The sequence below is a fragment of the Lathamus discolor genome, chromosome 1 (assembly GCF_037157495.1).
Source record: "Lathamus discolor isolate bLatDis1 chromosome 1, bLatDis1.hap1, whole genome shotgun sequence".
NCBI lineage: Eukaryota > Metazoa > Chordata > Aves > Psittaciformes > Psittacidae > Lathamus > Lathamus discolor.
Window position 1 is genome coordinate 58,184,417 of NC_088884.1, and position 16,821 is coordinate 58,201,237.

The 16,821-nt window shown below is 39.4% G+C and overlaps 1 protein-coding gene across 2 annotated transcripts in view; it reads left to right on the plus strand.

Moving 5' to 3' along the window:
• WNT7B (Wnt family member 7B) overlaps positions 1–5,785 on the plus strand; it is a 97,656-nt gene extending 91,871 nt beyond the window's left edge. For both annotated transcript variants that reach the window (XM_065672761.1, XM_065672756.1), the window contains exon 4: positions 4,496–5,785. In XM_065672761.1, coding sequence (XP_065528833.1) covers positions 4,496–4,975 — 480 coding nt within the window. In that variant the 3' untranslated portion in view covers positions 4,976–5,785. The remainder of the gene's footprint in view (positions 1–4,495) is intronic.
• Positions 5,786–16,821: the final 11,036 nt, after the last annotated feature.

Below are 16,821 nucleotides of genomic sequence, written 5' to 3' on the forward strand. Positions count from 1 at the left end.
AAAGGAAAACACGAATGTGAAAAGAGGCTCAGAAAACAGTAACTCACTTTCTCATCTCCCATCCAACAACGTATAAATACTGTTTTGATGCTTGATGGAACAACCTCACAGAGGAGCAGAAAGAAAAATACATCAACTGAAGCACCCATTTCCTGCTGGCTCCATGTTTTCTCTTTCCAGGGCTGGGAACAGCCCAAGGAGTCATGGCATGAACTGCTCAATTTTGGGCTCTGTGAGCTGCTATTAATGAAGAATATTTTCAGGATATTTGTATTGGAATGGCATTACACCCTGATAGTGTTGGTTACACCCCTGGCTATCTGAGTTAAAAAAACAAACCCAAAATCCCCAACTTTGTTTCCCAGATTGGTCCATGAGATCAGCATTTTGTCAGCAGTTGTGGACCTTAGTCTGCACTGAGACTGAGGTTACCCAGTGCCTACACATCATCATCGACAAGCCATCAGCTCTGATGGCTGCAGCTGCATGAGTATCAAAGGGGTGGTGACATCTTGTGACCAGGATCCATCTCTTTTGTTATTATTATTACCCAAAACAAAAATTGATCACTTGCATATTTGATGGGGGAAAACTGAAGTTTTCTATTTCTTTTTGATGCTGCAGTCAAGAAGTAATATGGATTTTGTTACATTCAACATCTGGTCCAAAAATGTGCATTTCCACTAAGGAAAACACAAACCAGAAAAAGGCAAGCCAAAACACACACACACAAAATGTTACTATTGTTTCTACGTATTTTATCCAGATAGGATTTTTAATATGTACAGAAACTGTATCTGATGTTATGCAGTTGGGTCTAGATATGGAACTTGAAAGGACGAATTTCTTTTCATGAGTATCGTTTTGCTTTATTTCAGCCTTTGCTAGTCTTTTTCTACTTAACTGGCAGCGGACAACCCTCAAATTGCATTTTCAGTGTATGATTTATATAGGTATAAAAATATGTGGGATAAGAAAGCTTTAACATTATATTTCACAATTCATTTAACAAAGTAGCAGTAGTTAGAAAATTTTGCTTGGCAAGATCATACTGGGGTGGGAGTGGGCCTGTGTGTGGAAAAGGGACTTAAGGAATGTTCCTACCATTAGTCTGAAGCAGTACAGTCCAGCGATGGGAATTTGCTCTGGGAGGTAGATCTTGCTGTAAACCATTCAAGATTAGATATGAGGCACTGACATATGACAAATGAAACTGCTGAGAGAGTGGGTTGCACGAGCTAATGATTTTCAATCTTTAATCAGGCACCTACCTTGGCATAAGGTATTAGATTTGAGTAAATAAATACCTTTAAGGCTCAGGGTCAAACTTTGATGGGAATTTTGCTGAGGAGAATAGAGCAGGAGGGAAATTGAGGAAGAAAAATGTTATCATCTGCTCTTCATTCACAGCATTGAGCCAACAGGGACAAATCCTGGCACTTTTGCCAGTTCGAGTGGCACCTTGCTTAAAGTGGGAAGCTGCTCGAGATACCTCGCAGACAGACATACCTCTGTGAAAGTCAGACCATGCTGGCTTGTCGGCAAATGGAATACTCCACTGCATCTGGGTGGAAAGAGAGAAAAAAGTTGCTTAGAATCTGCTTAGTTTGGGCCTTGTATTCCCTGACCTCCAAGTTTTTGGGCACAATTTTATACCCACAGCTGACTGTGGGCACACAAATTATAGCATTCAGGAATTTAACTACCTGATGATTGGGCCTGTGCTCAGTGTTGTAACCCCAAGCATTCCACATTCATGAGAGAAGCCTCCAAAAAAATAAAAAACCTGCGAGATCGGCTTCAAGATCATGAATTAATACTTCTTGAAAGTTCTGCTTTTTTTGAGCCTGTGTGGTTTGCATTTGCAAGTTCTTCCACCATCATAAACAGTGGGAACCTTTGAAAAAATACAGCAGTGAAATCAGATTTCTGCACAGCAAAATGACTCGTGAAACTGGACCTTCAGAAAGACAAAACCAAAAACAGAAATCACGGCTTAGGATAAAGTTGCTGGACATTGTACTACAGAGGATGCCAGGCAGTGCTGTGTATAAATGGCAGCATCTTAACCAAATACGCACACAGAGGAAAACGTACTCGCACAAAGGCAAACATGCACACACACATCCGTATATAAATGCACGTATACAAAGGTATCCCTAGGACACCAGAATGATTGACATCTTTGTCTGTCAGGAACAAAGGCATTTTCTGTTGTATTAGGGAAGCACATCAATGACAGAGATGAAGGCTCTTTGGAACAGTGTCCAGTGTGTTGAACCCACACAAGAATAAAGAGTCTCACAAGCTTCACCTCCTCCCACTCTCTGAGCAAGTTACTGACTTGGCCTTTTCAACCAAATAACAGACATCAAAAATACACAGAGAACATGACAAAACATGTACTTTTCACCAAGATTTATTACTTGGGGAAAAGAGCAGCATGAATCAGATGTGGCAGACCTATCCCATTGGCAATACTTTCCTGGAAGTCCTTAGATCTTAGTACTATTTGGCAAAGGTGTAGAAAAGGTTGTCTTCATCCACCTTTTGTCATGGATTTTGCTGCAGTTCCTGTGGCTGCGACTGAATGTTGACTAGTGGTTGAGAAAGCTGTAGAAACAAGCTAGCTAAAAAACCCCATATTTCAGCAATATAAAGCAAACCTTACAAACACTTTTATACCTCTCTACATGCACACCTAAACACCAATAGAATATATTAAGCCAGTTTTGTGGAACATCACTGGAATCTTGTTTGCAGATCTTTGAAAAATTATGTCCTTTTGCACAGGCAGAAAGTAGAGATAGAGGAGACCATGGAGGCCCCAGAAAGATCCGCAGTTTCTCACAAGGCATTCCTCTATTCACTGACACTGAAATGCTGCATTTTCTTTTCTAGAGTAGTTGCAGCTATAGGAACTTGTTCTCTAACCTGATAAACCTTCCTGGAAATCAAATTTTCTGCCTCTGAAAGGTTAACTTGACCTTGACCTGGGAAAAGCCTGTGGATGCAGAAGGTCTAAGGTATTCTTGAATAGAATGCTCAGCTGTCTTGTACTTGCTACTGTATGTTGGCAAGGGAGAATTAAAAACTAAATATTCTCTTTAATATTGAAACCCCAGAAATTTGGGAAAAAACAAAACATACAATTTAAGTGAAACTCTAACAACTCAGGAGGGTGCCCTCTATTTGCAGGGATAACCAGATCTGTACAGCTTTTATTTTAAGGCCAGTTTCTTAAGCAGTAAGCATTTTTTACTCCCTTCTACTTCATTATGCCATTGTACTCAGATTTCGGCCCTTTTATCCTTTGCCCATTTCAGTCATGTTCTGGGATCTGCAATGAAACCACTACAGGAGATGGTCTGCAGCATCAGTAATGCTTTAAGACAAGCTTGGTAGCTCATATTTCTTTGTTAGCATCCCATTGCAAAGGGGAAAGATCAGTTTGCTTTGTTCTTAGGCCTTGATTTTCATAAGCTAATGATGACTGTGGATGCAATTATGGTCAGGCTTCAGTGGTAGCACAAGGGCAACAAAACAGAAAGGCGCTTCCACGAGGCCAGTTTCCCCTCTGCCATTCACAGAGAGTGAGAGGGAATCTGCCTGTCTTCCCTTAGGCGCACACCCATGCCCAGGGAAGGAGGGATGTGCCAGCCATAGCACAGCTTGGCTGTAGCAGAAGCAGGAGGTCCCTTCTAGGGAACATCTGATGCTGGATTAACCTCCTTGAGATTAACCTGCTTTATCAATAGCAATAAATGCTCCCATTTCTTTTCAGCTTACAGCTGAGCAGGACCCTTTAGTGGATTTTTCCTCTAATGTCACACAATCATTGCTTCACTGCAAAAAATGTCTGAACACTTGCATGATAGTCAGGTAGATATTGAGATAAGCGCCATTTTAAAGGGGATGGTATGCTCTGTGGGTTGAATAGTCAATAGGTATTGCCGCTGCCAGTATAGGCAACATTTTTCATTAAGCAGTGAACACAAATGCCTATTCAGCCACACAGTATATGTTAAAGCTTTGATATTAAAACTGCTCATTTCTTTTTTTAAACGCCTTTTGAGCGTTACTGAAAGCAATTAAGATTAAATATTCTGAATCACTTAAGAAAACATTTTTTTTCCTGTTTTCAAAACTAAAATGGTTTGAAGCGTGTTTTTTTTTTAAGTCACTGCAGTCCTATGAGTTACTTTGGCTCTAAAGACACGTCTTCTGAGATTTAAGTAAATATTGTCCAATGTTTGGAAACAGAATGAAAACGTTTTCTAACAAAATGATAAAACACTGCATTTCCAAACAGGCACCATGTAAAACAAAATGTGTTATGAGCATTCTGCTTGGTGCTGAGAAGATTTGTAAGCATGCATTAGAAAAATTTCAATCAGCAGTCATGAATATTCATATGAACTAACATACTGAGATTTAGGCAAGTTTGCAATATCATTTTCTTGCAGTAACAATATGCAAATGTCTGTACACACAGGTTCTTGAAGAAAGAATGAAATTAGAGTGCAAGTGTCATGGAGTTTCAGGTTCCTGTACAACCAAGACCTGCTGGACCACACTTCCTAAATTCAGGGAGATTGGATATATTTTGAAAGAGAAATACAATGCTGCAGTGCAGGTGGAGGTGGTACGAGCCAGTAGACTAAGGCAGCCAACCTTCCTGAAGATCAAGCAGATTAAGAGTTACCAGAAACCCATGGAAACAGATTTAGTGTATATCGAAAAGTCACCCAACTACTGTGAGGAAGATGCTTCCACAGGGAGTGTCGGTACCCAGGGACGACTCTGCAACCGTACCTCACCCAATGCGGATGGGTGTGACATGATGTGCTGTGGAAGAGGGTATAACACACACCAGTACACCAAGGTGTGGCAATGTAATTGCAAATTCCACTGGTGCTGCTTTGTGAAGTGCAACACGTGTAGTGAGCGGACAGAGGTGTTCACCTGCAAATAATGGCATCATGTGCGAACAAACAGAAACAATCACCATGAGTGAAGAAAGTGGAGTACAACCAACGACGACAGCATCATTTTGCACATCTAATCTTCGGGAAAAAACCCCAAACACCACCACAACAACCACTCCCTCCCCACTACTTACACTTCAAAGGATGGTGCATTTTTGCTGGCTGGCTGTTGTAACTGCTTTGGAAACAAGGGCAACAGGATTAAGGTGATGTTGACAACCACATGAAACTTTTTTTTTAAACTACAATCTGGGTGTTGCAGATTTTCTTGTGTTTTAAGTTATACATATCAGAGAAGCTGATCGCAGTGCAGCTCCCATGAAATTTAAAAGAAAAAGACTATCTCTCCTATTTTACAACAACAAAACCACCGAGCCCTGTGCAAATAAAGACTTTCTTTTTTTTTTCTTTAAAGTAAATGAAATCTTCATTGACTAGAACACAGCAGACTTGCTGCAAAATCCTAAATTTCTATGAAAGCAGGTAAAGAGAAAACAACTGGTAGGGAGACAAAATCTATGGCGGAAATACTCCACTATCAGTTTGGAAAAAAATAATGTTCACAAAATTACATCAGCTGCCAGTGACACTGGAACTCTTTGAATGAACATTAAAAATAATTATTTATGTTTTTAATAGTATCAAAAAATTCTAAGCACTAACGGGTAGCTATGTCTTAATTCTGTACTAAATGTAAACTTATTGGAATTCTGACTTTATGACTTTTGTATTTGGTTCTCCCTAAGTTCTTCAATGCTACTGATCTGTTGTCACTCCACTATTAGAGTTCAATTACTGTAGGCCTTAAGCAATTACCAGAATTGAGCAGAAAGATCATGCGAAACTGTGGTTGCAAATGCTTGATAAAGACTTTTCCCACTTGCCTCCTGATTAAGAATGACTCTTTTTAGACTCAGGCTTGAGGCATGGAGCACCTGCTCTCAGCTCCTTGTAGGGAGTTTTAGGATACAAAGACATGCTTCGACAAATATCAAAGGTTTTGCTTTGCTGTTAAATGCACTGGCAGAATCTTTCAAGCATTGTGTTTTGCCTTTACTGGTTGAAAGTTAATATTACCAGTAGTTTTAAATAACTTATGCTCAGTATGAACTGAGAAGTTAATAAAAATATGGTAGTTGAGCTCTAGGTTGCTGCAACCTCTGAGCTGTGGTGGCTTCATGAACATGAGAAAGCTAAAATATGGGTTAGTCTGCGTTGTTGTTATTCTAAGGTTGGAAGTAACATACCCTGTGGTAAACACATGAATGTTAAGGAAGAAGCTGACTTTTTACACGAGCACTCAGTTCTAATTTACACACCTTTTCCCTATGAGAGATTTAAAGAAAGTCCTCAGATACTTTACTACTGTAAAATCTAGTGTTTGTAAACCTAAGAGCCAGATACGCCCACTTATAACACAGTGCATTTAAGCACATAAATGTTTGCTTGTAGCAAGGGTCCCTACCTGATTTTCTGAAAACTGGGATTAAAAATTTCCTAACATCTGCATATCTGCATTTCTAGATTTTGTTTCATTTTATTACTTTTTTTGAGGGGCTGCACAGCCATGAGCCCTCCTCACCTGACGTGGGAGCACTTGCCACACTACACAGTGCCCTTGGGGCAAGGGGCCGGTGAAGCTACTGCTCCACCAGCTCCCATGCTGGATAAGTGTATGAGCCAGGATTACCTCCACATTTTATGGGCCTGCATTATCAAAGGTAGCTAAATACTTGGGGACCTTCACTGAAACACTCATGAAGACCTGCCTTTCTGACCCCAAGCACTTACCCTCTGAAAATCAGAGCCCTTTGATGAGCCTGCCATGGAGCAATCCAAAGTTGAAAAGCTCATTTTTTATATTGTTGCTGTTGGTTTCTAAATGCCAACCATGATGTGAACAACCCCATAGAAGTCAACAGGGGCCCCCAAAATGCTAGAATCACTCCATATAATTTAAAGTCCCTTTGATTCATGGGTATTGTTGTTGAATAATAGTGATATACTGTACTTTCACTACATTCTTGACAGGAAGCAAATAAAGCTCCCAAGCACAGTAATGCACAGTCTTATGGTACTAGATACTGTAAATATATTAGAATAGTATTTGTTAAGTACAATTGAGGAATCCAATTAAGTTATATTATTGTATATCGTTTAAATGTCTATAGAGTATTTTAAATTATTGTGAACTACACTGCGTTAAAAAAAAAAAAAAGGTTATATATTATAACACCAACCACTCCGAAAAGTGGACCAAAGTGACACTTTCTTTTTTTTACATACCCCTATTTCAAATAGCTTTGTCAGCTACTGAAATACCACGGTAACAGTCCTACGATTTGATTAGCTGTTTAGAACATAACGTTTCAGAGCACCCTATAAAATTTTTGTTTGTGTGGGTACTGTATGGCACAAAGCAGGGGATGACCATGGGAATGCATGGATTTGGAACTTTGTCCCAGGAAAAAACAGGTTTGGTCAGAAAACACCGTTACCACTAATATACTGAAACATCCCCCCCAAAATGGCAGCCTTTTAATGAAGGTGTCTATGAACTGAAGTGGGTTACACACAACTTTTATTTTAAAAGATGTAGTTTGATGTCAAAGAACTGTGACAATACAGGTTTGAATGCAACCAGCAACACAACATGGTTTAACCACACCTTAGCCATGACAAAACTCATAATACTGTATGTTATTAAAGAATTTAAGAGCAAAGATCAATTTGTTTACTATGTTAATGTTTTATGGCAAGCAGAAAACAAAAGATGAAATGTGTGTCCATTAAAACTTACTTTTTTCCCCTTCTAGTTCCCTTTCTTTTTGTTTGTTGTTCATTTAGAAAAAACAAAGAAAACATCAAGGCCTTATGCAAAAGCTATTTGCGTGACGGCTTCTCTGGAAAACAAATGATAGGCAGATTTCAAGTCCAAAGCAGTTTTTGTGTTTTGTGAGAAATAATAGTGATCGTGCCTGTGTTTGGTATCACAGTCCAAAGTCAGCTACTTACACCAGTAGTACCAGAGAAATTGCCACAAGCACCACCAACCTTGCTATTGCCAGAGACTTTGGCTGGCTTAAATGAGAAAAATATAAATGTTTTCTGACATAAAATGTGGCATCCAACACCAAAATGGTTCTTGACCAGGAACCTCACATAACAGCTTAGTGAACAGAGACGAGTAAGAAAGAGACGTAGAGGAGCAGCTTGAAGACCCTGACGTCAGCGCTTGCACATGTTCTAGTTCACTCAAGCAAGATACGGACACATCTGACAACCCTACCTGAATCTGTATCTGAATCTGAAATATTTTACAGCATTTACCTTGATCAGAATAGTAGCAACCTTTTTGATACTGAGAATAGTGTCTTCCTATAAGAAATCTACAGAAAAGGTATAACCTTTGTTGTATTTGCCTCTCAGGGAAGATATCCAACTATAGATAAAGGTATAGCCAAATTCCACATGAACTAAGTCCAAAATAACTTCATTAAAATGAACTGAGTTGGCCTGGGTTTATACAGCATTTTATCCATGGATGCCAAAGAAAACACTACACCTTCTTTCTAATTACATCATGGGAAACTTGTTAATAGAGCTGAAGAATTTTTTATTGCAAATGGTAATATTACATTTGTTTCTACGATGACATCTGGAAAATAGATAAAACTCATCAAAGGTTTGCAAATCTTTTAACAAACCTAAAGCATGTTGCGAGTAGGTCACTTGAAGTTTTAAACATATTTCCATGGATTTCTTTCTCAGTTTAAGGTCAAAACCCCAAAGTGATACTGAACATAACAAATCAAGACCTTCCCTTGTACCATCTCTCCCATATAAATAGTGCATATGCCTTTCACTACTGAAGACACAATTGATATTCAACAGAAAATGCTCTCTATAAAGCTTTCTATCAAAAAAAAAAAAAAAAAAGAAAAAAGAAAAAAAAGCTTTTCTATAAAAACCTTCCTGTGAAATTTGCATTCATAGTGATTTTCATAACTGGACAGAATGACTGCACGTTTCCTTTCCAATCGTCCAGACCTTTTGTTGCAATGACAGTTCCTGCAGCGAAGGCGGTACAGTAAGTGGTACAGTAAAGACCCAATACTCTTCTGAGTGACTGCCACAGTAAGATGCTAAAACACAGCTAAAACCATGTATAAAGGAAAAAAAAACATCAAAGTTGGAAAGGCAGGGGAAGTTGTAAGCAATTTCAGTTTATGACACTGTAATATTGTAAGAAACCTCCTGCATGCAAAACAAACAGCATTGTAGGCTGAACCCACAAAAGTTTTTCCCCTCAAATCCAAAGTTCCCATCTACATCTCTGCACATTCCGACTGTTTCATTGGAGAACAAATATACCCAACGGCTGGCAAGTATTTTCCTTTTGGTGTTATACTTGCTATTAGGAAATTGTAGGGGATCATTATCTGACAGGGGACATGAAGTTGAAAATTTAAAATCTGCATCTCATTTTTTAAATAAAGATTCAGGGTGTTTTTTCCCTGCACATTCCTGCAGTACAGATGCATGTGCTTTAAAAGATTTGTTTGGTGAAGAATGAAGACGTCAGTTTACACACAATACGTGATTGTTGTTTGTATGGTGTTGCACAGAGCACTGAAGCAGAGGCAATAATACTGCTGTAAATTCAAAATCTTTAGTTGTGCTGTTTTTACTGAAAGCAATACACTAGATATTACGTATTTGGACACCCGAATGCGATTCCACTTCATACGATGGTCCTTTCCATAAGCTGGCACTATGAAAGGCCAAAAAATTTTGATCAATAAACTGCCAGGTCCTCTCATTCACGCTGTAAACAAACCATACATTCAATACAGAACCAGCTTAATGACAATTAAACTTATTCATAAGTATTAAAAACAATTAACACATTTGTTTCATAGGCGATCCCAAACAAATGACACTGCAACATTGGAAATATTTGCATTGAAATCTAGCTATATGATTAGCCTCTGCCTTCATTTGGCCAGAAATGTAGGGGAAAGCCAGCATTTTAGATCCCATGCAACTAAAAGGAATTCCCAAGGAGATTACACGATTTTGATCTTATTGTTTGATTCCTGCGGCTGAGAATGAAAAGGAGCATTCCCTCAATCTTTGGGTAAAAAGAAACCCAAAGGCATTTTGAAAACTATTCACACCACTCAACTTAAAGGACTAAAAGACAGGCTAAGTGAGCTGACAGCCTCTCTGGACTTCCTCAATAGGGAGAGCAAACTTGCTCTGGGGGAGGCTTTAGCTCAGCTCTGACAGAACCTCTTTTCCTTCTCAACTGGAGAAAAACCCCAGGGAGACACACCAGATAATTTATCCACTGAAATTAAGTACCAAAAATTGTGTCATGTGAATGAACTCCTATTTCCCCTCTACCGTTTGCCTCAGCTGCTCTTGGGCACTAATTATATTTCCTTAGTTGTTATTTTTTTTTTCCTTTTTTTAACTGCAAGCTCTATTATTTTGTGTGTTGTGGAATAGATACTCCATTATGTCAGTGAAATTGGCTTTGCTTTTCCTTTTTACTGCCACCCTGTTCTCGTCTCTTCCAACTGATCTCCAACTCCTGATTTTATGCATGAACTATTTCCCCACAGAAATTATTTCAAAGAGAATTCTAAAAAGCCAGACTATTATCCTGTGATTTGATGAAGCAGTTTCCGACAAAGCAGCTTATTTATGATTTTGACTTCCTCTTAACATATGCGCTGTGCAGAGAAATGTAATCCAAAGGGTGAATGTTTAATAGTATTATGATACTGGTTGTGAAGGATCCTAACGGCTGTGCGTTGCAATGCTCCCTTGGTTATTTCATTGGAGTGCATCCAGGCTGCTGTTCATCTCATCAGGCTACACCGAAAGGCTCTTGCAGCAGCTGAATCCCAATTACCTGCATGGATTGCACCCTGCCATTAAAACTGAGTTCAGCCTCCGGGTTAGGCTTGCTAAAAAGGCAGTGAAATTTAACAGTCACATATTTTCTGTAGTGCTAGCCATCACACAGAATACGGTTACTTGTCTCAACACCTTTCTGAGGTATTATATTCTTTAAAGAAATATATACTTAGCAGTACTCATAAGAATTAGCATACCAAGACAGAAGAAAAAAAGGCACTCCTCAAATTGTATCATATAACCCAAATAAAAAGGCTAAACTGCACACTTATCACACACGCATTTCCACACACATGTAAAAATATATCTAAATATATTTTTAAAAATATATGTGTGGGCATATCTGAAAAATACACACTGCAGATATTCAGAGCAATTTCCTTCCTCAATTTTCCCCTTTTCAAAGAGAGTGGATTTTGTGGCCTCTTACTGAAACAAGAGGGATACAAATTTTCCACATTTTCTTCCAGATGTACTGTGTCAGCAGCACCATAGTAACACCTGATAGCACTTTCTTTCATTTGTAGGTCTTTTTGTTTGTAGGTCTCTAAGAAAAGAAGAAAAGCTCTCATTTTGCAATGGGAGAAAGTACAGATGTGTGAAACCTTTTTCCTCCTTCACCTAGTCAGGAATAGGAGGCAACCTAATTTAGTTCTAAATCACTTGCCAAAGGCCCTAGTACAAAAAAAAAAAGTCAAGAGTTAGGGCCACAACTCAGATGTTCTGGTTTTTGGTCTGGGGCTCTCATTACTAGCCCTACCCACCCTGGTTACTACAGTGCATGGGAGTGTTAGTTGTGATGAATATACGTTTATTGGCAAGCACCTCACAAACCTTCTTCCTTATCTCTCTCTTTAAAAGATAAGCTACTTAATATTTGCCCCTGGCTGGTATCAACAAATGTGTCATGATATGCACTTACTTTGCACCCATGTTAACCTTTTGAGCAGACGCAGCACTTTCAGTCAGAAAATCATCACCGGTATGCTCTATTAGTACATTTACAGTAATGAGTCAGATAAATGCTTTCTGTTTTTAAAAGGATAGAAGCAATGCAGCAGGACAGGTTTGTCCACCCACTGCATTTTGTTCCAGCAATTCTGGCACAGAGCTGCATCTGGGATCAAATAGTCTTAGGAAGCCAACATGCCAAGCTTGAACAGTAGACTAATGTAAATATATAATGGCGTGGGAAAAAATCTTTTGTTTGTTAATATTAGGTGATACAGAATATCTGTTGTTCAGGACAAGGAACCAGAGAACTGTTGGATTATGTTCAGCAATACCCAGCTGTCTTTCTTTTTTTCCTGGTGCTTAGGTTGCTTTCCTCTCTGTGCATTTGTATATGTGCATACATGCAGAGGGACTTGGGAAGCACTTAACTAAGTCAATGAGTTAATAAACTTTTAATTTCATGGATAAAAGAGGGGGGTGGAAAAAAATAAAAAGCATTTAGTGGGAATCTAAGGAAGAAATACCTGGAGATGAGTTGCAGCAGCATGGTAAGAAAATATGTGCTTTGGAAGTTTCAGCTGACTACCTAATCCAAACCACTCCTGGAGGAAGGAGAAGGAATGAGGAAGTCAGTTTGCGGTCACCAGCTTCTCTGCCTGTGATATCCAGTACATAATTATTACAGGGCTACAGTTCAGCCAGCTTTTGACAAATGAACTACCAAGAGTTTTCTCTGCATGTTTTCTATTCAAGTGTGTTTAGTCATAAATACTTGGTTCTAATGGCATTTTCTTAGTCAAACAGAGCCACTCCTAAGCATTGATAATACATTTTATTCTTGGTATAAGCCTCTGAACAAGATTCTTTTATTCTGGTTGAAGGTCTTTTTACAGAAGTGGAATATCATGGATTTTTTCCACCCACACTGATTCTGACTACTTATACACCTAGGTCTCTTCATCTCCAGATGCTTTGCAACAATCCATATAGTCTGCACTCAAAAGTTTCCATGAAATAGAAATAATCCATGTGATAGCCAAAAAAATTATTAAATTAATTTTATAAGAGGAAAAAGTAATAGCAAAAGGACACAGGCATCAGGTCAGGACACCAGATTTCCTCATTCCCAATGACCTTACTCATACTCAGATTCTCTAGTCTTCAGGTTCATGAAACAGAAACTCCTGAGTGCATGTAATGCTCCCATTAGCTCATCTAGAGGCATCCCCATTTTAAAGGTCCCTGTAAATACCAAGTTTCAGTCCCAAAGATACGAAGCAGGAAGCAGTGAGCTGTAAACAATCCCTGGTAGTGCTACCCTATGATTTGACTGTATGTGAAAACTTTATGCTGAAATGATAATTATGAATTATTGAACCATTTTTGTAGGGTTTTGACTCTGTATGAACAATTCATGTATATGTACAACACATCTAGTGAAAGTACCAGCACTGACAATTTTTATTTTCAGGTACTCCTGAAATTTTCTCCCCATCCCTAGCTGCTCACCAGCAAAGAGAACACATAGAAATCTTAACACTGCCCCCCCACAAACAAAAACCAAAACCCAGTCAAATAGATGTTTTTCCAAGGACCTGCATTTGCTCTCCTTTAGAAACATTACCCACAGTTTTCTGTTTAAAACCTTTTGCATTCAAGAGATGCCTCTTTTCCCCAGATGGGTTCACTTAAGCTTCTTTCTCTACTTCAGCTTTTTAGTTAGCTACACTCCCTCACAATCTGATGCCTGTTCAAATGTCTACTCAAGCTGAGACAGATCCAAAAAGTGCTTGTAGAGGGTGTTGGCCACAGTCCTGAAAGCCTTTCTGCTGGCACTTCAGAGCAGTGAAGTGTTTGCCTGCTCCCATCGTCTCCAGCTGAAAGAGGAGGGAACTGAGCTTACCCTTCAACCGTGAATGGCTGCAAGGTAAGACGCATCAATTTAAGGAGCAGTAAATTAAATCAGACTCTACTCAAGCTCCTGGCCTGAAACTTGTGAAAGGTGGTGGTTTTCACCAGAACTTGAGGATGCTGTGACCTAAATGAGAGGGTTTTCTAAGTCCAACTTCAAAAGTTATTAAATCCCTCTGACTCTTGAACACCTCATTCTAAATATCCCGTTTCATTTCTGAAAATTTTGAAACGTTTTGTTTGAAAACTTTGTGTTTAGCACAATTCCCATGTTCTACCACCCTTCAGTAATTCAGCTATTGAAAATAGACCTCTCAACAAGGGATTTTCAGGATTAGTCTTAAACTGATAACAGCTCACACACTCAACAGAAGCACCAGGAAGAAAAAAAAGCCAAACAAACCATAAAAGCAATCCCATAAAGATTAAAAAATGGAAAGAACTGAAACGATGAAGTCTGCGACAGACCATAATTTTGGCACATATCCTATTCCGTTTATAATTATAACAGTTACGAGGCTGGCATGGTTGCATACATCCATATTCATGCATAGTTTTCAGGGTTCATTTTTGTTTGTGTGTGCGTGACAAGAAAATAATTTTACTCCTAGCTTAAGGAGTATGTTATCTTTTTGAACATTTCTGTTCAAATAATGCCCATAATCTTTCTTTCCTCCTACCTCAGGTACAAAACCTGACCATGTGATCGTGGTGGAGTTTTCTATTTCAGTTGCAAAAGAAGACAGCTCCTTCTTTCTCTTCCCTCTAAGCCTTCTCAGATGTACACTATATATTATAAGATGTCATTCTTCCAAGTTCAGACATCTGAAACAAACAAATCTGGAATGTACCATCATCTTCTTCTCAGATAAATATGTAAAGCCAAAAAGTGTTAAGAGCAATTCTGTAAAGACAGTGGAAATATAAATAAAACAACACCTACACAGAAAAAATATGATGTTACTGGGTGGACGTAAGATCTCATTTCTGAAATACTGCCCAATGGCTGGCTAGTTTCCCTTTTTTCTTCATCCAGAAAACCTTCATAAAACTCAGTCCTAAGGTCAGGTGTAACAGCAGACGTGTCAGGGAGACCAAATCAAACCTGGGAAGCCAGGGAGCATACGCCAGGTGTAGCAATGCACAGACTTAGCAGGCTTTTTAACTTCACCACAGCCATTTGCAAAACACAGTTATACTCGTACCATTCATCAAACCATAGGCAATTTATGTCTGGAGTTATTTTCAACCATGAAAAGTGCTTGACTTCACCACACCATTGGGCAGTGACTACTTCTGCATCCTCTGGGGGAGGAAAGGGCAGAAGGCAAATCCCCAGAAGTTAGCTTTGAGAGCTACAGACAAACAACTCTGGTATTGGTGTGCTCATTTCTCCTTATCATGTCACCAGCTCAGGAGAACCCCTGGGGGCAAGCAATGGAGAAATTATTTAAGAGAGATGTAGTTAGTGCCGAAGCACATTCTCAGGTGACACTGGTCTCTACTGAATCCTACAATATTTAGCCTCTGTTATTTGGAAAGCCTGGTGTCATAGTTGATTTCCTGGTGCTTTATCAAAAGCCATTGGTGTCTTTCTTTCCAAGACCAGCAACAAACCTGTGCAAAATAAAAGCACTGCTATGAGAGTATGCTGTTACACATCTTCAGCACGGGTTGAGGAGTCACCCGAAGTGTGGACGAGGCAAACAAAAAAACACTCCCCCCACACCTGATAAAGCAAATATTCCATTTGTGTCATTTTGGCGGTGGTATGTGTCAGGAAATCAAAGGCAGATCCCATCCACTCAGGGGACTGGACTGGGATTGCTGCCCTGGGTAGGCTGCTCTGCAACTAGCAAACAGCCATGGCACGGACCAAGGAGCCGGAGAGGCTTAAGCCCAACCTTCAGCACACCTCACTGCCTTGCTTGCAGCTCACGCTGAGGAGATCATGTTTGCATACTCAGGGCATGAATAAAGGCAAAATTTTCCAAACTATTTTAATGTAAATACAGGGGCGTCCACAGCTAACCAGCACGGCAGTTTGACTGGGATGACTGCCAAGGAACAAATTTAATGCAATGTATTTCATTTACTCCCAAACAATGGGTAAATGGCACTCTTTTGCTGTTTAAATGGCATACCCACCGCTGTCTACGTGTCTGCCCACAGGTGTTATGCAGTATGAACACTTACCGTCTGTTAACATAAATTTGTTCGCTTGTGTTTGCTTCCCTCTTCCAGCCTGGCTGCTAAGCCTATCAAAGGTCCCAAGCTAAACAAGTACAAACACCACTCGCAAAGTGTGTAGGCAGCAATTAAAGCACACCGAGGTAGGGTGCAGCGTTTTAATCACACTGGCTGATGGCCAAGGAACTGCAGAAGTGAACCGTGCTTCCCCAGCCATGGAGGAGGAAGGAGGAGGAATTCCCTTCGTGCCTCTAACGTGTTGCTATCTACACTACTTATTCACTTCAGAGCTGCGCCCTTGTCCGTACCTTTTTACCTGCTGGTGGATATTCATGTGCCTATGCTTAAAATGTCCCTTCACCACAACTATTTTTGCAACCATATTAAAGAGGAGTAATAGCCCATTTTTTTTTTTCCCTGACAATTATTTGTGACCAGCAAACAAGCTGCTATTGAAGTGAATATACTGCCTTATTTGAGCACATGCTGACAGGTCTTTTTTAGTTTTGCAATGAAAATTCACTGCCAAAATAAAAACATAGAACATATTATGCTATTACACAATTACAGGGGAAAAAGTAATTTTAAATCACGGAACTAAGATATTTTATCAGTTTACAGGATTAAAAATGAACATGCACAGAAACTGTTTGTTGGATTGTAACCTTAATGGTTTTTACCTTTTGGGACAAAACCCCAGTAGACTAATGATGGTGGGCAGAAAAAAAATCTGTTAATTCTATAAGGCTTTCTTTCTAGTACGTGTATACATTACGATAAGGAAATACATTCAGCTCATGTAGTTTTTCCTTTGGATGGAAACGTGGACTTTCAGCTTTCTGCTTGCTGT